This window comes from Oncorhynchus nerka, linkage group LG18 (assembly GCF_034236695.1).
Source record: "Oncorhynchus nerka isolate Pitt River linkage group LG18, Oner_Uvic_2.0, whole genome shotgun sequence".
NCBI classification, from domain to species: Eukaryota; Metazoa; Chordata; class Actinopteri; order Salmoniformes; family Salmonidae; genus Oncorhynchus; species Oncorhynchus nerka.
In genome coordinates, this window is record NC_088413.1 from 3,313,161 (window position 1) to 3,333,511 (window position 20,351).

The window sequence follows — 20,351 nt, forward strand, 5'->3', positions numbered from 1 at the left end:
ATGTCTACTACCGTCTTTCAATGTAAACTGTAAAGTCGATGTCTGTAATGTATTTTAGTTAGTTGTGTTTGGACCCCAGGTGTTATGGAGTCAGCTAATGGGGATCCAACCAGGTAGAATAGCTGTTGTTATGGAGTCAGGGGATCCAACCAGGTGGACTAGCTGTTGTTATGGAGTCAGGGGATCCAACCAGGTAGACTAGCTGTTGTTATGGAGTCAGCTAATGGGGATCCAACCAGGTAGACTAGCTGTTGTTATGGAGTCAGGGGATCCAACCAGGTAGACTAGCTGTTGTTATGGAGTCAGGGGATCCAATCAGGTAGACTAGCTGTTGTTATGGAGTCAGCTAATGGGGATCCAACCAGGTAGACTAGCTGTTGTTAAGAAATCAGGGGATCCAACCAGGTAGACTAGCTGTTGTTATGGACTCAGGGGATCCAACCAGGTAGACTAGCTGTTGTTATGAAATCAGGGATCCAACCAGGTAGACTAGCTGTTGTTATGAAATCAGGGGATCCAACCAGGTAGACTAGCTGTTGTTATGGACTCAGGGGATCCAACCAGGTAGACTAGCTGTTGTTATGGACTCAGGGGATCCAACCAGGTAGACTAGCTGTTGTTATGGACTCAGGGGATCCAACCAGGTAGACTAGCTGTTGTTATGGAGTCAGGGGATCTAACCAGGTAGACTAGCTGTTGTTCTGGACTCAGGGGATCCAACCAGGTAGACTAGCTGTTGTTATGGACTCAGGGGATCCAACCAGGTAGACTAGCTGTTGTTATGGAGTCAGGGGATCTAACCAGGTAGACTAGCTGTTGTTCTGGAGTCAGCGAGTGGGGATCTAACCAGGTAGACTAGCTGTTGTTATGGTGTCAGGGGATCCAACCAGGTAGACTAGCTGTTGTTATGGTGTCAGGGGATCCAACCAGGTAGACTAGCTGTTGTTATGGTGTCAGGGGATCCAACCAGGTAGACTAGCTGTTGTTATGGTGTCAGGGGATCAAACCAGGTAGACAAGCTGTTGTTATGGTGTCAGGGGATCCAACCAGGTAGACTAGCTGTTGTTATGGTGTCAGGGGATCCAACCAGGTAGACTAGCTGTTGTTATGGTGTCAGGGGATCCAACCAGGTAGACTAGCTGTTGTTATGGTGTCAGGGGATCCAACCAGGTAGACTAGCTGTTGTTATGGTGTCAGGGGATCCAACCAGGTAGACTAGCTGTTGTTATGGTGTCAGGGGATCCAACCAGGTGGACTAGCTGTTGTTATGGTGTCAGGGGATCCAACCAGGTAGACTAGCTGTTGTTATGGTGTCAGGGGATCCAACCAGGTAGACTAGCTGTTGTTATGGTGTCAGGGGATCCAACCAGGTAGACTAGCTGTTGTTATGGTGTCAGGGGATCCAACCAGGTAGACTAGCTGTTGTTATGGGGTCAATATTAATAATATTGGACTGTGTATGTTTAAATGCAACAAGAAGTATCTGAACTCTGACCTCTGACAATAAAAGTGTTGTCATTGTTAATGGTTCTTCAATGTTCAGACATACTGTTCTGTTATTACTTATTGTAGCTGAGTGAGCTGTGACTTACATCTAAAACGAGTCTCTCTGGGGGGAGAAAGGAGGGGACTACTGCCTCTACAATGAGTCTCTCTGGGGAGAGAAAGGAGGGGACTACTGCCTCTAAAATGACTCAAGACACCAGTTCAAAGAGGTAAGAGATGAATTGCAAAATATACATTGCTATTAAAAAAATCTAACTAATGAAAAGTGATCTCAAATCCCAAATTATATGGAATGTAGATCTACATAATTAATTTAAAATTCCAAACATGGATTTACCAATTGCAGACTGTAGCTTTAAAAGAAACATCAGGACTTCTAGAAGTTCCATTATACAGTTGTTAAAATGAAGTAGATGAGGTATTAATGTAATATTGATGAGGTGATCTGTCTCCCTGTTTTGTTCAGTGTCCAGAAGCCCAGAGCAGAGTCCCCTACAACCAGCCTGCTATCAATGAAGAGTGATCAGCCACCTGCTTTCAGCCAGGAACCATTACCAGATGACAATAAGGAAGTGGAGAGTTTGGACAGTGAGGATGCATTAAAGATCACACACAACCTTCTGGACAGAAGAAGTAAGACTGTGTTTCATATAATATTACAAAGAATGGTACAAAGGCCATTATAAAACACACAAACTTATGAGTCCCAACTCTCATTGTTTTCCTACAGGTCAAACTCTGCTGACAGTCCAACAAGAGATTAAGGCTAAACTGAAACACAAGTATCAACACATATCTGAAGGAATTGGACACCATGGAAACCAAAGTCTGTTCAAGGACATCTACACAGACCTCTACATCACAGAGGGTGGAAGTGGAGGGCTCAATAATGAACATGAGGTTAGACAGATAGAGATGGCATCCAAGAAACGAACCACACAAGAGACACCAATCAAATGCAACGACATCTTCAAGCCTTTACCTGGACAAGACAAACCTATCAGAACTGTGCTGACAAAAGGAATCGCTGGTGTTGGAAAAACAGTCTCTGTGCAGAAGGTCATCCTTGACTGGGCAGAGGGAAAAGCAAATCAGGACGTTCATTTCATGTTTCCTCTTCCTTTCCGTGATCTGAACCTGAAAAAGGAACAATACAGTCTGATGCAACTTCTTTCCTACTACTTCTCAGAGATGAAAGAGATTGACAGCATTGAAGATGGTGAAACCAAAACAGTTTTCATTTTTGATGGTCTGGATGAGTGTCGACTTCCTCTAGACTTCAAAAACAATGAGAAGTGCTCTGAAGTCACGAAGCCAACCTCAGTGGACGTGCTGCTGACAAACCTCATCAAGGGGAATTTGCTTCCCTCTGCTCTACTCTGGATAACTTCACGACCTGCAGCAGCCAATCAGATCCCTCCTGAGTGCGTTGACCAGGTGACTGAGGTACGAGGGTTCAATGATCCACAGAAGAAGGAGTACTTCAGGAAGAAAATCAAAGATCAGAATCTGGCCAATGAAATCATCAAACACATGAAGACATCAAGGAGCCTCCACATCATGTGCCACATGCCAGTGTTCTGTTGGATATCAGCCACTGTCCTTGAGATGATGCTGAAAGAGGCAGAGAAGGATGAAGTCCCCAAAACTCTGACCCAGATGTACTCACACTTCATACTCATCCAAATCATTGCGAAGAACAAGAAGTACAACAAAGCCACAGAGACAAACGCAAAGGAACTGTCTCAGTCAGACAAAGAGATGATCCTGAAACTGGCTAAACTTGCTTTCCAACAGCTGCAGAAGGGCAACCTGATCTTCTATGAGGAGGACCTGAGAGAGTGTGGCCTTGATGTCACAGAGGCATCAGAGTACTCAGCATTGTGTACAGAGATCTTTAAAGAGGAATCTGGGCTGTACCAAGACAAGGTCTACAGCTTTGTGCATCTGAGCATTCAGGAGTTTCTAGCAGCAGTGCATGCTTTAGAATCATGTCTGGACAAGAAGGAAAATGTTTTCTCCCCCACTAGTGATGATGAAGAGAAAGAGTCAATCCAGTTGTCTGACTTACACAGGAGAGCAGTGGACCAGGCCTTGAAGAGTGAGAATGGACACCTGGACCTGTTCCTCCGCTTCCTTCTGGGTCTCTCACTGGAGTCCAATCAGAATCTGTTACGAGGCCTTCTGACACAGACAGGAAGGACAACACAGACCAATGCAGTTGAGAGAACAGCCAGGTACCTTTCAAACAAGATCAAGAAGGAATCCTCACCCGAAAGGATCATCAACTTGTTCCACTGTCTGAATGAACTTGGTGCCAACTCTCTAGTTGAAGACATGCAGACCTCCCTGCGATCAGGAACTCTTTCAGAAACAATACTAGAACCTGACCAATGTTCAGCCCTGGCCTACCTGTTACTGATGTCAGAGGAGGTGCTGGAGGAGTTTGACCTGAAGACATACAACACGTCAAAGGAAGGTTATCAGAGGTTGCTGCCTGTAGTGAGAACCTGCAAGAGAGCACTGTAAGTTCTGTTATTGAGTTGATGTATACAGTATCATTATAATGAAGGATTTGTATATCTAACTGATTATCTCCTCTCTCCAGACTGGATGGCTGTGAACTCACATATAAATCCTGTGAGACTCTGGCCTCAGTTCTGCAGACACCAAACTCCCCCCTGAGAGAACTGGACCTCAGCTACAATGACCTGGGAGACAGAGGAGTGAAGCTGCTCTGTGATGGACTAACCAGTCCACTCTGCAACATACAGACACTAGTGTGAGTTAACGTCCTTCAGTAGCCACTGTGGGTGTTTATATATTTTGTATATGGTTAGTATGTGTGTGTTTTTAACATTGTTAAATCATGTGCCCTTCTGTTTTTGTCTTAATGCATACAGTATATCACAAAAGTGAGTACACCCCTCACATTTTTGTCAATATTTGAGTATATCTTTTCATGTGACAACACTGAAGAAATGACACTTTGCTACAATGTAAAGTAGTGAGTGTACAGTTTGTATAACAGTGTCAATTTGCTGTCCCCTCAAAATAACTCAAAACTCACAGCCATTAATGTCTAAACCACTGGCAACAAAAGTGAGTACACCCCTAAGTGAAAATGTCCAAATTGGGCCCAATTAGCCATTTTCCCTCCCCGGTGTCATGTGACTCGTTAGTGTTACAAGGTCTCAGGTGTGAATGGGGAGCAGGTGTGTTAAATTTGGTGTCATCGCTCTCACACTCCCTCATACTGACTGGTCACTGGAAGTTCAACATGGCACCTCATGGCAAAGAACTCTCTGAGGATCTGAAAAAAATCATTGTTGCTCTACATAAAGATGGTCTGGACTATAAGAAGACTACCAAGACCCTGAAACTGAGCTGCAGCACGGTGACCAAGACCCTGAAACTGAGCTGCAGCACGGTGGCCAAGACCCTGAAACTGAGCTGCAGCACGGTGGCCAAGACCATACAGCGGTTTAACTGGACAGGTTCCACTCAGAACAGGCCTCGCCATGGTCGACCAAAGAAGTTGAGTACATGTGCTCAGCGTCATATCCAGAGGGTGTCTTTGGGAAATAGACGTATGAGTGCTGCCAGCATTGCTGCAGAGGTTGAAGGGGTGGGGGGGTCAGCCTGTCAATGCTGAGACCATACGCCGTACACTGCATCAAATTGGTCTGCATGGCTGTCGTCCCAGAAGGAAGCCTCTTCTAAAGCTGATGCACAAGAAAGCCCGTGAACAGTTTGACAAGCAGACTAAGGACATGGATTACTGGAACCATGTCCTGTGGTCTGACGAGACCAAGATAAGTTTATTTGGTTCAGATGGTGTCAAGTGTGTGTGGCGACAACCAGGTGAGGAGTACAAAGACAAGTGTCTTGCCTACCGTCAAGCATGGTGGTGGGAGTGTCATGGTCTGGGGCTGCATGAGTGCTGCCGGCACTGGGGAGCTACAACTCATTGAGGGAACCATGAATGCCAACATGTACTGAAACAGAGCATGATCCCCTCCCTTCGGAGACTGGGCCGCAGGGCTTTATTCCAACATGATAACGACCCCAAACACACCTCCAAGACGACCACTGCCTTGCTAAAGAAGCTGAGGGTAAATGTGATGGACTGGCCAAGCATGTCTCCAGACCTAAACCCTATTGAGCATCTGTGGGGCATCCTCAAATGGAAGATGGAGGAGAGCAAGGTCTCTAACATCCACCAGGTCCGTGATGTCGTCATGGAGGAGTGGAAGAGGACTCCAGTGGCAACCTGTGAAGCTCTGGTGAACTCCATGAGGGTTAAGGCAGTGCTGGAAAATGATGGTGGCCACCAAAATATTGACACTTTGGGCCCAATTTGGACATTTTCACTTAGGGGTGTACTCACTTTTGTTGCCAGTGGTTTAGACATTAATGGCTGTGAGTTTTGAGTTATGTTGAGGGGACAGCAAATTGACACTGTTATACAAGCTGTACACTCACTACTTTACATTGTAGCAAAGTGTCATTTCTTCAGTGTTGTCACATGAAAAAATATACTCAAATATTTACAAAAATGTGAGGTGTACTCACTTGTGATATACTGTATCATTAAAGCTTTGCGTATTTAACTGTGTATCAACATCTCCTCTCTCCAGACTAGCTGGCTGTAAACTCACATATGAATCCTGTGAGACTCTGGCGTCAGCTCTGCAGACTCCAAACTCCCCCCTGAGAGAACTGGACCTCAGCTACAATGACCTGGGAGACAGAGGAGTGGAGCTGCTCTGTGTTGGACAAACCAGTCCACTCCGCAACATAGAGAGACTTGTGTAAGCACATTTTCTTCAGTATCCACTGAGTATTGATATAGAATATTTTGAATGTAGTTAGTATGTTTATGTTTTTAACATTGTTAAATCATGTGCCTTTCTGTTATTGTCTTAATGCATCTCATTATTCTTAAAGCTTTGCTTATTTAACAGTGTCGACACATCTCCTCTCTCCAGACTGGATCACTGTGACCTCACATATGAATCCTGTGAGATTCTGACCTCAGCTCTGCAGACACCAAATTCCCCCCTGAGAGAACTGGACCTCAGCCACAACAATGACCTGGGAGACAGAGGAGTGGAGCTGCTCTGTGTTGGACTAACCAGTCCACTCTGCAACATACAGACACTAGTGTGAGTTAAATATCTTCAGTATGAGTTATTATGTGGATGTTTTCAACATGTGTTAATCATGTGCTCTTCTGCCCTCTAGTCTGGGTCAGTGTGGTCTGACAGAGGGTTGCTGTTCAGATCTGGCCTCAGTCCTGAGTTCACCCAACTCACAACTGAAACAACTGGAGCTGAGAGACAATGACCTGCAGGACTCAGGAGTTACACTGCTGTCTGCTGGACTGGAGGCTCCAGACTGTAAACTACACACACTGGGGTGAGTGTTCGGTATCAGAATCCAGAATCACTGTTGTGGCTGAGGTCTAGCTAATTTTACTCTGGTTTTGAAATATGAACTCAAGTAGCAAATACCTACCCTCTCAAAGCCCATTCCCTTTTTTTTTTTTAGGTCATATTTTTTTTGGGGGGGGTTAAATTCACGCTTTTGAAGGGTTTTACTACCTAATGTCCTCATCTGCCTTCCCTCCTGGGTTTTGACCCTTGCCTGTTCTAGACTCTGTACCCGCCTGCTGACCACGAGCCTGTCTGCCACTCTGCACCTCCTGAACTCTGATCTGGTTTTGACCTTTTGCCTGTCCACGACCATTCTCTTTCCTTCTCCTTTTGGATTATTAAACATTATTAGACTCCAACCATGTGCATCTGGGTCTCTGCTTCTGTCATGATACTACCAGTCTACCTGTTTAACCTGTCTCTCCTTCTGTCATGATACTACCTGTCTAACCTGTCTCTCCTTCTGTCATGATACTACCAGTCTACCTGTTTAACCTGTCTCTCCTTCTGTCATGATACTACCAGTCTACCTGTTTAACCTGTCTCACCTTCTGTCATGATACTACCTGTTTAACCTGTCTCGCCTTCTGTCATGATACTACCAGTCTACCTGTTTAACCTGTCTCGCCTTCTGTCATGATACTACCTGTCTACCTGTTTAACCTGTCTCTCCTTCTGTCATGATACTACCAGTCTACCTGTTTAACCTGTCTCGCCTTCTGTCATGATACTACCAGTCTACCTGTTTAACCTGTCTCGCCTTCTGTCATGATACTACCAGTCTACCTGTTTAACCTGTCTCTCCTTCTGTCATGATACTACCAGTCTACCTGTTTAACCTGTCTCTCCTTCTGTCATGATACTACCAGTCTACCTGTTTAACCTGTCTCTCCTTCTGTCATGATACTACCAGTCTACCTGTTTAACCTGTCTCTCCTTCTGTCATGATACTACCTGTTTAACCTGTCTCGCCTTCTGTCATGATACTACCAGTCTACCTGTTTAACCTGTCTCTCCTTCTGTCATGATACTACCAGTCTACCTGTTTAACCTGTCTCTCCTTCTGTCATGATACTACCAGTCTACCTGTTTAACCTGTCTCTCCTTCTGTCATGATACTACCTGTTTAACCTGTCTCTCCTTCTGTCATGATACTACCTGTTTAACCTGTCTCTCCTTCTGTCATGATACTACCTGTTTAACCTGTCTCTCCTTCTGTCATGATACTACCTGTTTAACCTGTCTCGCCTTCTGTCATGATACTACCAGTCTACCTGTTTAACCTGTCTCGCCTTCTGTCATGATACTACCAGTCTACCTGTTTAACCTGTCTCTCCTTCTGTCATGATACTACCAGTCTACCTGTTTAACCTGTCTCTCCTTCTGTCATGATACTACCTGTTTAACCTGTCTCTCCTTCTGTCATGATACTACCTGTTTAACCTGTCTCTCCTTCTGTCATGATACTACCTGTTTAACCTGTCTCTCCTTCTGTCATGATACTACCTGTTTAACCTGTCTCGCCTTCTGTCATGATACTACCAGTCTACCTGTTTAACCTGTCTCGCCTTCTGTCATGATACTACCAGTCTACCTGTTTAACCTGTCCTCTATCGACCATAAATAGTGACAATAGTGGATCGGTTGTCCAGATCTACAATAGGATAACTAGCTAATATCAAACCACACATACAGTCATTTGAATATTTAATATAAGACTATGGTGCGTCACTGAAAGAACAGTGAAGACATGAGACACGCAGCTAAAAAAACCCCTCTCATATTGATCTTGTTTAGTGACAATACAATTATCTAGCCTACAGCACCACATTGCAATGAATAATTGTCTTACAAAATTCCACTCTAGGCTGTAAACTGCAGTGCAAATGTCATCCAAATAATGGCCCTTTGAGAGTATTTAATTCTATAGATTTGCATTTGGCTCAGTTGTGGGTCTCGACTCTCAACAGCTTATAGGAAAGGCTATGATCTTTACTGCAGCCGCCAGGTCACTCAAAGCAGACAGTTGTACAATTTTACCAAGTAAGATGTTTGCTGTAGTGTGTCTTAAATGGAAAAAAATGTGCAGATAAACAAGTCATATCTCATTGAATGACAACAAATACTTTATTGAATAATCTCTACTGTTGACCAATCAGACAAAGGGGCATTGACTTCGGCTATCGACTTCGGCTTGCCTCAAGAAAAAATGTGTGCACGAACAGCCGAAAAACCCGAAGACCAAAATGAACAAAAATGTCTTCATAATAAATGCAAGAACTGTTCCGAACTGTTTATTGGATGCCTCAAGCTGGCATGTGCCTAAAATAATGGTAATTGCTAGCTAGGTAGCTGGCTAGCTAAATGCACATGTTAGCGCTAATACAAGTTGCTACCAGTGGTGGTGTAGATCAGCATGTTCTGAATTAGCTAAAATCTTTGTCTAAATGTCACATCTATTTAAATGTGATTAGTGTCCGCTGGGAAACACTCACCAACACTTTGGTTCCTACCCTGTCATAACTCCTACCTGGCTTTTTTTGTCATGCTAAACACCATCCATAAAATTAGAATAATCATTCTATTTATGTTTCCAACAGTTCAAGTCTTTTGATCTATAAAAAATAAAACATCTATCAAAAAAATTGCAATATTTGTTTGAGAGTTAGATTTTCTGCCCATGTTGTGCAGCCCTACTATCAACCTGAACTTTATATGCAAACATTTTGTGGCACAGAAAGGTGAAAAGTGATTTTCAGATGTGTTTTAAAAGTTAGTAGGAATAATTTACACTGTAGGCCCAACAGGCTAAATCTCAATCAATTTAAAAATAGATTATTCTGGTGCTCCTAAATTTGTGGCATCCAACCAAATATTGCAATTTCTCTTCTATAGATTCCAATGAAAGATGATGTTTCCCCATCTTAGACTCAACACAGAGGCAGACAGAAGTTACCATTCTGTCACCAGAGATGTGTGCTAAGTTTTCCCTTCTGCCCTCTAGTCTAGGTCAGTGTGGTCTGACAGAGGGTTGCTGTTCAGATCTGGCCTCAGTCCTGAGTTCACCCAACTCACAACTGAAACAACTGGAGCTGAAAAGCAATGACCTGCAGGACTCAGGAGTTACACTGCTGTCTGCTGGCCTGGAGGATCCAGACTGTAAACTACACACACTGGGGTAAGAGAGAGAGAGAGAGAGAGTGTGTGTGAATTCAGAACTACATCTCATTTTTGATACGTGATTTGACTCTGGGTGCCGAGCAGTGGCGTGTATTCATGGTTGCCAAGGAAGCTTACCCAAAACATTTACCAAGAAAACATTTATTTACAAAATAAAATAATGAATCTTTCACCTCCTGTGTTTCCTAATTTCCCTAAATTCACAAGTATCTCACGAATGTATCTCACAGGAGAAAGCATTTACATTTAAGTCATTTAGCGGACGCTCTTATCCAGAGCGACTTACAAATTGGTGCATTCACCTTATGACATCCAGTGGAACAGTAGTGCATCTAAATATTTTAAGGGGGGGTGAGAGGGATTACTTTATCCTATCCTAGGTATTCCTTAAAGAGGTGGGGTTTCAGGTGTCTCCGGAAGGTGGTGATTGACTCCGCTGTCCTGGCGTCGTGAGGGAGTTTGTTCCACCATTGGGGGGCCAGAGCAGCGAACAGTTTTGACTGGGCTGAGCGGGAACTGTACTTCCTCAGTGGTAGGGAGGCGAGCAGGCCAGAGGTGGATGAACGCAGTGCCCTTGTTTGGGTGTAGGGCCTGATCAGAGCCTGGAGGTACTGAGGTGCCGTTCCCCTCACAGCTCCGTAGGCAAGCACCATGGTCTTGTAGCGGATGCGAGCTTCAACTGGAAGCCAGTGGAGAGAGCGGAGGAGCGGGGTGACGTGAGAGAACTTGGGAAGGTTGAACACCAGACGGGCTGCGGCGTTCTGGATGAGTTGTAGGGGTTTAATGGCACAGGCAGGGAGCCCAGCCAACAGCGAGTTGCAGTAATCCAGACGGGAGATGACGAGTGCCTGGATTACGATAAGGTGTGCGTGTTTGTGTAACTAATGATGAAGTTTGTCTTCTACTCTCCTCTAGTCTAGGTCAGTGTGGTCTGACAGAGGGTTGCTGTTCTGATCTGAACTCAGTCCTGAGTTCACCCAACTCACAACTGAAACACCTGGAGCTGAGAGACAATGACCTGCAGGACTCAGGAGTTACACTGCTGTCTGCTGGACTGGAGGATCCAGACTGTAAACTACACACACTGGGGTAAGTACAGCTGTTTCATACAGGTTGGTATTGAGCTTAGTAAAACACAAACTCTGAAAATCTAATATTTCATCACAATGTTTGTGTCATGGACAAATGGATGGGTGTCCTACAAGATGATTGACACCAGCACACCAACCTAGACATCTGTTGTGTCTCTCTGTAGGCTGTCTGGCTGTTTGGTCACAGAGGAGGGCTGTGCTGCTCTGTCTTCAGCTCTGAGGTCAAACCCCTCCCACCTGAAAGAGCTGGACCTGAGCTACAATCACCCAGGAGACTCTGCAGGGGGACTGCTTTCAGCTGCTCTGGTGGATCCCACATATAAACTGATGAAGCTGAAGTAAGTCAGAATAGATGTCCTGATAGTGTGAGCAGCGGTTGTGTCATATGTAGTGTAGTAGGGTCAGTAACATGAGGACATGATGGTAGAATTAAGGGGAAGTTTACCCAGCAGGCTGAGCACTCCAACACAGCATACATCATCACCACATGAATACTCTTCTTCTGCATCTCTGATATCCTGTTGGAATTGTACTCTGTTCTGTATGCAGTAGGTAGGATAGAATACCTGTATGTCTCTAGTAATGAATTGTACTCTGTTCTGTATGCAGTAGGTAGGATAGAATACCTGTATGTCTCTAGTAATGAATTGTACTCTGTTCTGTATGCAGTAGGTGGGATAGAATACCTGTATGTCTCTAGTAATGAATTGTACTCTGTTCTATATGCAGTAGGTAGGATAGAATACCTGTATGTCTCTAGTAATGAATTGTACTCTGTTCTGTATGCAGTAGGTAGGATAGTATACCTGTATGTCTCTAGTAATGAATTGTACTCTGTTCTGTATGCAGTAGGTAGGATAGAACATCTGTATGTCTCTAGTAATGAATTGTACTCTGTTCTGTATGCAGTAGCTAGGATAGTAATGAACTGGGATAGTGCACCAGAACACAACAATATGGTTTAAATGTTGACTGCTTTATTAAGTCTTTGTCAGTCAATAACCTGTTTCTCCTACAGTGTGGATCATGGTGGAGAGTGCAGGCTGAAATCAGGGCTGAGGAAATGTAAGTCTCTTCAATCCTATTTAACTGTATATTCAGAACTATAGTAACATAGTAACTTATCAATACTTGTTCTGTTCCGACAAAACAACATTTTATGTGAAGATGTGGTTTGATTAAACTCTCCTTTTGTCTACAGATGCCTGTCATCTCACCCTGGACCCAAATACAGCAAACCCATACCTGATACTGTCTGAGGGGAACAGGAAGGTGACACGGGTGGTGGGGAAGCAGCATTATGAAGACCATCCAGACAGATTTGACTGTCTTTATCAAGTTCTCTGCAGAGAAGGCTTATCTGGAGGTCGTTATTACTGGGAGGTGGAGAGGGATGGTGACAGGGCTGGCATTGGTGTGGTGTACAAAGGAATGGAGAGAAAGGGAGAGGAGGAAGACAGTTGGATTGGAGCCAATAGGAAGTCCTGGTGTTTATACTGCTATCATGGTTATTTATTTATCCATGCTGGAGTCAGCAGATCCATCTCTGGTCCTGTTTCTAACAGAGTTGGAGTGTATCTGGACTGGTCAGCTGGTACTTTGTCCTTCTATAGTGTGTCCTCCTCTGGTACACTGACACACCTTCACACAGAACACACCACGTTCACTGAACCCCTCTATCCTGGATTTCTGGTGTCAACCTCCTCAGTGACCCTGTGTAAGAAAGATGACCAACACATTCAGAGGTGAGTCAAATAGCAATGTTACATCATTTGTTTTCCTCTGGAATCATTTCTACAGTTAGATTAGTAGTAGTGGTGTGTTTTAATGTGTTCTGTTGGACCTACAGACAGTTAGATTAGTAGTAGTGGTGTGTTTTAATGTGTTCTGTTGGACCTACAGACAGTTAGATTAGTAGTAGTGGTGTGTTTTAATGTGTTCTGTTGGACCTACAGACAGTTAGATTAGTAGTAGTGGTGTGTTTTAATGTGTTCTGTTGGACCTACAGACAGTTAGATTAGTAGTAGTGGTGTGTTTTAATGTGTTCTGTTGGACCTACAGACAATTAGATTAGTAGTAGTGGTGTGTTGTGTTCTGTTGGACCTACAGACAGTTAGATTAGTAGTAGTGGTGTGTTTTAATGTGTTCTGTTGGACCTACAGACAGTTAGATTAGTAGTAGTGGTGTGTTTTAATGTGTTCTGTTGGACCTACAGACAGTTAGATTAGTAGTAGTGGTGTGTTTACAGGTGAGGACTGAAGAGCAACATGATGATTTTGAACCATTTATTTTATAAATGTTTATCTGCCGGAGGATACATTTTTTCAATAAGGCTGAAACTATACGACTGACCTTGTTCCCAGGCTATTCTCACACAGCACGTGACGTCACATCTCTAGGGGGGAATGTAACTCATGATACCTGGTGACTTCACATCTCTAGGGGGGGAATGTAACTCATGATACCTGGTGACTTCACATCTCTAGGGGGGAATGTAACTCATGATACCTGGTGACTTCACATCTCTAGGGGGAATGTAACTCATGATACCTGGTGACTTCATCTCTAGGGGGGAATGTAACTCATGATACCTGGTGACTTCACATCTCTAGGGGGGGGGGAGGTATGTAACTCATGATACCTGGTGACTTCACATCTCTAGGGGGGGGGGAGGTATGTAACTCATGATACCTGGTGACTTCACATCTCTAGGGGGGAATGTAACTCATGATACCTGGTGACTTCATCTCTAGGGGGGAATGTAACTCATGATACCTGGTGACTTCACATCACTAAGGGCTATGTAATGTCACCATCAGTATTGACTTTATGGAAGTTGACATAGTGGGTTATGTCACATTTAGGCAATGCACCCTACATAGGGAGCTGTCCTGTCACCCTTTATACACCCTTTGTACTGCTTATGAAGACTGTATGTATGCTATATAAAGCCTTTATACGTTGTATTTAGTTTAATCACAGTCTATCCTTCTGCTTTACCAAATCCAGAGACCATGGTGGAGAGATTTGTATCAAGTCTGGACCTGAGGACACCAGAGACCATGGTGGAGAGAGTTGTATCAAGTCTGGACCTGAGGACACCAGAGACCATGGTGGAGAGAGTTGTATCAAGTCTGGACCTGAGGAAAGTGAGTTTTATATAATTTTATGATAATTCTTTTTAAATCAAATTTTAATTCATTATAGTTGATTCTCAATCATGATCTATGTCGTCTAAACAAACTTAAAGGTAGAGTCAGCAATATGATGTAGATGCACAAAGTAAACAGCAGAGTGGGTCAATTTCTACAACAACTAAGAGTGTTGGAGAGCAAGGCTAAACTTCTCTGCTGTTATGGTCCTGTGAGAGAGTGAAGAGAACCCGTGCACATGGGCAGATACTGTGTGTGACTGTGTGAGAGAGAAGTCAAGCATCTTGCTCATCACAGTATCTGTGGTGCTGCTCGTACAACATCATTTAGCTGACTCTACCTTTAAGCTCTCATCCTAGGATCTACCAGAAATCAGGCCCCAACATCTAGAAAACATGGACCAGAACGATGTTGTTTCCTGCTTCTACAAACATTAATTAATATAACACTAATGTCAGATTATGTTATGCTAATGAGTGTACATTCTGAGACTGTTGCTCACTTATATTAATTTTTATTACAATTCTATTTAATAATTATTCATTCATTATTACATGATATTGTCCGTTTTAAATAACTACTTCTGACATCAGGGATTCCTCAGAGCTGTAAGACTTGTGACCATGTTGAGGTAAGTCATAATGTCAATTCTTACTTTTACATACCTGCAGGAGTCAGGCACTGTCTCAAAGCCAGGTGTGTACTGACCAACCATTCATACTGGGATATAGACAGTCCTGTGTTCTGCTTTAGTAATATAAACACAGTCTCAAAGCCAGGTGTGTACTGACCAACCATTCATACTGGGATATAGACAGTCCTGTGTTCTGCTTTAGTAATATAAACACAGTCTCAAAGCCAGGTGTGTAGTGACCAACCATTCATACTGGGATATAGACAGTCCTGTGTTCTGCTTGTAGGCATGCAGGACTTTAGCTGTTGTCATATTTTGTCATTAGACAGTTTAATTGATATATCACCAGCATTCCATGTAACATTGAATAAATATATTTGATGAGTTACTTTGGTTATGGTCCAGTTTCCCAGACACAGATTAAGTCTGGTCCTGGACCTTAAAGAACTTTCTATTGAAACTTCCATTGAGCATGCTTTTTAGTCCAGCACTAGACTCAATCTGTGTCCAGGAAACAGGCCCCATATGTATTACTGGCATGCTTGTCCTTGTTCAGGACTCCACACACTGGCTTCAGATTGAACCCTTGACTTCCACTGTCCAGGGAGTGACAATGTTCAGGTAAAATAACTACTTTTAACATTTCATTCCACTTGCTAGTGTATTTCCCCATTACCTTTGGGAATAGTCTTCTAATTCAACCTTTCCATTTGACCATTGACCCTCTCTCCCATATCTTGTTGTTGCCCTCAGACACAAGACACCCAAAGGGAGTTATGAGTGCACAGTGTCTGGGCTCCGCTGGCTGTGTGAGAGAGATGTCATTCTGAAGTATCACTTCAGGAACTGGGAACCCTACAGTCAACTTCTGAAAGACATGCAGTACACACAAAGTGGTCCATTGCTGGACATCACTATGGAGTTAGGTGAACTGGAGGAAGTTCATCTGCCACACTTTGTCTGTTTAGGTAAAACCATGTAGAAATAGTATTCAGAAAGACATTTCCATGTAACTGAGTTTCACCTGAATGAATGAATAAACTATTCTGGGAGTTTGAGTTTACTGTGATCTGGTACTGCATATTCTTTGTATTTTAGTTGGATGAATAATACAATGTCTTTCTATCTCCTTTGTATTGTGTTGTTCAGGGACCAACCCTTCCCTGAGGAATGAGATGAAGATTCTTCATGTAGAGGAACATGGAGTGTCTTTAGAGGAAGTGCATGAGGTCACCAGATTCCATGTTAAGATTCTCCATCCCAAATTCTCACCTATCTCTGTTATACTGAGATTACTGTCTTGGAACGTAGATGTCCACTGTGATGTGGTCCTCTACATGGCAGTAAAGAGGTCAACAGTCATTTCAAGGCTGTACCTGCTCCTCAGAAACTCCAGTCAGAAAGAGGTGAGCCACTATCACTGAAGTGACAACAGGATGTTGAAACCTACTGAAGGAAAGCTGATAGTTTGTTGAAAATCTCTAGATTACAAAGACAACATGCAGCTCTGTGAGAAATCTATTTCTGTCTCGTTCATTTGAAGAGCCAGTAGACGGCACTCTTCCCTCTGGTCGAAGGAGAACCCAATGCCCGGGGCAGTGAAGGGGACATCGCCCCGAGTAGGGTGCTGTCTTTCAGATGGCATGTTAATCGGGTGTCCTCTCCATGGTCACTGAAGATCCCATGGCACTTATCGTAAGATTGGGGGTGTTAACACCGGTGTCCTGGCTAAATTCCCAATCTGGCCCTCATACCATCATGGCTACCTAATCATCCCCAGCTTCCAATTGGCTCAATTTCCCCCTCTTCTCTAGGTCGTTGCTGTAAAAGAGAATCTCTTCTCAGTCAACTTACCTGGTACACCTTTAAAATAGGGATAGTAAAACAAAAGCATACTGTTACGAATCCCTTTTGGCCCGACAGTCTAGGGGGGATGGTAATGAGACCCGTAACATAAATGCAAATTCTAATAGTGACAAAGTAAAAGTGAGAATGAAATAACTATGACAACTGAAATCTACCGTCAAACTCAAGGTTTATTTGTAAACACACGGTAATGGGGGGGGCAGGAAAAGGGGCTGAGCTGTGCCCAAGAAAAGAAACAATAAGTATTCAAAAACACCCCTAAACTAGACTAGCCTACTTTAACAACAGCTAGCTAACTAATTAACCAAAAATACAGTGGGTGGTCCGCCCAGTTCCAACTAGTGTATCTAACAAAGTCTACCTACGGGTATTGTATGCCCATGGGTGACTTGTCTTGGTTTCCCCTTTTCCCACCAGCAAACAAACGCCATAACCAAAACAATACTCACAGGTGATGACAAAGTGCTCAAACAAACGAGAGGTTAATAAACAAAGAGAGAGTGAAACACAGAGACCTACAGACATGGCATTTACAGAGAGATTGAGCTCTAGAGCAAACAACTGACAGGGTTTTTAAACCAAGGGAAAGGAACTGTGATTGGGTAGGAAACAGGAGGAAGTGTGTCTTCTGATTGATGATTGGATTGTTTACTGATTGGGGAGTGATGATTTTCACCTGTGAGGGGAGAAGGAGAGAAAACAACACAGGATACATATACACACAGACACAGGATACCTGTATCTGTAATACATACACATTTTTTGTTGTTGACAAAAATGGATTGCTCAGTGAGCTGCATGTTGTGTGAATTACGAGACTACATTGTTCTGACTGACTACTACATTGCTCATTTTGTAGGCTGTTCAGGAACGGGAGAAAAATCAGGTGTCCAAAGGATTTTCAGAATTCGTCCTGTCAAGTCCAAACGGGTCCTTAAAGCTGAACAGTTGGTTTGCGTTCAAGAATCCCCGCTCCACTTCCATCAATCCAGAGGTGTAGTTTCATCAGGCTGAGGACATGAATCTGTCATATTGTATATGAATAACTGGAATATCATTCTATTTCTCTCTCTCTCTCTCTCTTTCTGTCTCTCTCTCCTCCTACGATCTCTCAGACACCACACCAAGCTCAGATGATAATGGGAAACTCATTGAGATGGAGTTAATCGCTCTCTCTCCAGTATGTCAATCTCTGTCCTTTTCTCAGATCTATTAAAATGTTTTATGATATTTTATATTGATTGTTTTTCAGATGTGTACTCTCATCCAACATGTAAGTGGACGAGTTTTATAAAATGGGTTATAAGAGCTAACATCTCTTCAAGTTGGGATGAAGGACACTGATGAAGGTCTTCATGAGTCATGTTCAGTGGGGTGATGAAGGTCGTCATGTTCAGTGGGGTGATGAAGGTGTAATGATATAAATACTTACAAAGGCACTGTATATGAGGCCTTGTCTTTGTAGAAAGTTGAATCTGTGCTTGAAATGCGATACTAGACTGAGGGACTTTCCAGATGTTGTATGTATGGGGGACCGGTCCAATTTGACATTACAGAGTATTTTCAGTAGACTGTTGACAAAACATTACAATTAAATCCATCTTAATCCCACTATGTAACACAATAGAGAAATCCAAGGGGTATGAACACTTTTGCAAGGCTCTGTATGTTATGTAGAATAGACAATCGTGTCAGCCAGGGTAGGCGTCAATTCCAAATAAATCAGTCAATTCAGGAAGTAAACTGAAATTCCAATTCAATAACTGGAAAAGGGCATCTACTTTTTACTCTCAGTGACTTCTCAATAAACCGAATAGGAATTTCATTTTTATTTTTTGACTGACTTCAATTGGAATTGCCTACAACCCTGGAGTCGGCTCTATTCAAGAAATGCCTATCAGAGGAATGGTAACTGGAGAGACTGCAAGATGTAGAAACAGCTGCTGTTAACCCTAAAACCATATTAATTTAATTGCCCCCCCCTTAAGCATTAATACTCCTTGGGATTCCTGCTGAGGAGTTTCTGAAGAAACACAGGGCTGAACTCATTCAGGGAGTCAAAAACACAAAGCCAATAGCAGATGTTCTGTCATCAAAGTACATGATTGGTGATGAAGAGTACTCCAGAATAAAAGCTGAAACAACTGAACAGGAGCGAATGAGAGAACTACTGAACGCAGTCCTCCCTAAAGGACAAGAAGTGACGGGAGCTTGTCTAAAAGCTCTCAGTGAACATGAACACCATCTTGTTAAGTACTTGAGTGAATCTAGGTAAGACCATTTTCTTTTCTCCCTCCCTTGAATGATTAAATATAGGTCAAATAAAAACATAGCTACCCAGATCAGAGAGTCTTTTTCAGAATGGAACCATGTTTTTGTGTTGCTGCCTGTAATAAATGTGTCTTATCATAGGGCCATTATCTCATCATTATCTCAGGTGTATCATCACATCATTATCTCAGGTGTATCATAGGACCATCATCACATCATTATCTCAGGTATCTCACACCTCCTTCTCCATAATTTCTGATCTCTCTCTTCCCTTCTCCTCCACCCTCTGTCTTGTAGCACCTAATCTGAAGATAATGAGGCCTGTCTCCTAGTCTTTGGACAAAGACACTTCACCTAATCTGAAGATGCTGAGGCCTGTCTCCTAGTCTTTGGACAAAGACACTTCTTCACCTAATCTGAAGATGCTGAGGACTGTCTTTTAGTCTGTGGACAAAGACACTTCTTCACCTAATCTGAAGATGCTGAGGACTGTCTTTTAGTCTGTGGACAAAGACACTTACATGATTGTAAGTGAAGACCCCCCCCCCGCCCCCCCGAAATGGATAAAAATTAATGGGAACATATTGGCACTGTACGAAACATATGCACGGTGTCCAATACCACTCAAATATACGCCATTTCATTCAAAGCTTATGGCAAATGTCATAGGGCAAATGCCAAGTGTCATACAGCAAAAATCCAAAAGATGGCGAGCGCGCTCCACCGTAGATTTTCATATTGCAAATGCACATCAAGACCCAAGAGTCAAATGTTGATGTACCACCCCCCTAAAAAAGAGCTTTCTGGACCGTTTTGTCAATTATACATGTATAAGAACTGTATGAACATACTTTTGTCATATTTTATTGTCATAATAAAAAAATTAAAAAAATGTTTTACTTGTCCATTTGCAATATGAATACATAGGAAGTCAAAAGTTAGTGAACCAATGCCATAAGAAATGTCCAAATGCAATATGAAATCATTGAAACTGCCAAATCAGGATGTTATGTCCATTTGCCATGTACGATCATAAGAAGTCTGTTTCCAAACGCAAAGTCAGTGAATCATGTCCAAATGGCATTTATACTGCCCAAACGATATATAGCACTATGTTAAGCCATGAATCAACCTAGATGGTCTATTTGTCATGTATGATGAGGGAGAAGTGGGACTCGGTTGTTTTTTAACGATTAAAAAAAAAAAAGTCCAA

The 20,351-nt window shown here is 43.0% G+C and overlaps 1 protein-coding gene and 1 long non-coding RNA gene across 3 annotated transcripts; both read left to right on the forward strand.

Annotated features, from left to right (window-relative positions):
* Positions 1–1,338: 1,338 nt before the first annotated feature.
* LOC115126499 (NACHT, LRR and PYD domains-containing protein 12-like) lies at positions 1,339–17,888 on the forward strand. The gene is made up of 18 exons (XM_065003430.1): positions 1,339–1,715; positions 1,973–2,139; positions 2,237–4,031; positions 4,115–4,288; positions 6,147–6,320; positions 6,498–6,674; positions 6,754–6,927; positions 9,949–10,122; positions 11,040–11,213; positions 11,380–11,553; positions 12,234–12,280; positions 12,417–12,960; positions 14,225–14,364; positions 14,961–14,998; positions 15,558–15,622; positions 15,755–15,969; positions 16,151–16,407; positions 17,727–17,888. Exons 1-18 carry the CDS (start codon positions 1,645–1,647, stop codon positions 17,865–17,867), a joined length of 4,701 nt encoding a protein of 1,566 aa, XP_064859502.1. The 5' UTR covers positions 1,339–1,644; the 3' UTR covers positions 17,868–17,888.
* A 237-nt stretch (positions 17,889–18,125) lies between these two features.
* Positions 18,126–20,041, forward strand: LOC135561710 (uncharacterized). Of its 2 annotated transcripts, XR_010459612.1 has the most exons (3): positions 18,126–18,140; positions 18,856–19,138; positions 19,436–20,041. It is a non-coding gene; the product is annotated as an uncharacterized LOC135561710 (long non-coding RNA). The 2 variants fall into 2 exon arrangements; XR_010459611.1 differs by lacking the exon at positions 18,126–18,140 and having other exon boundaries at positions 18,154–19,138.
* The last annotated feature ends 310 nt before the right edge of the window (positions 20,042–20,351 follow it).

Coding starts and splice junctions, on each gene's coding strand:
- LOC115126499 (XM_065003430.1), top strand. CDS start 1,645: ATGAGTCTCTCTGGGGAGAGAAAGGAGGGGACTACTGCCTCTAAAATG. Junction 1,716..1,972: donor CAAGACACCAGTTCAAAGAG/GTAAGAGATGAA, acceptor TGTTTTGTTCAG/TGTCCAGAAGCCCAGAGCAG. Junction 12,961..14,224: donor GATGACCAACACATTCAGAG/GTGAGTCAAATA, acceptor TACCAAATCCAG/AGACCATGGTGGAGAGATTT.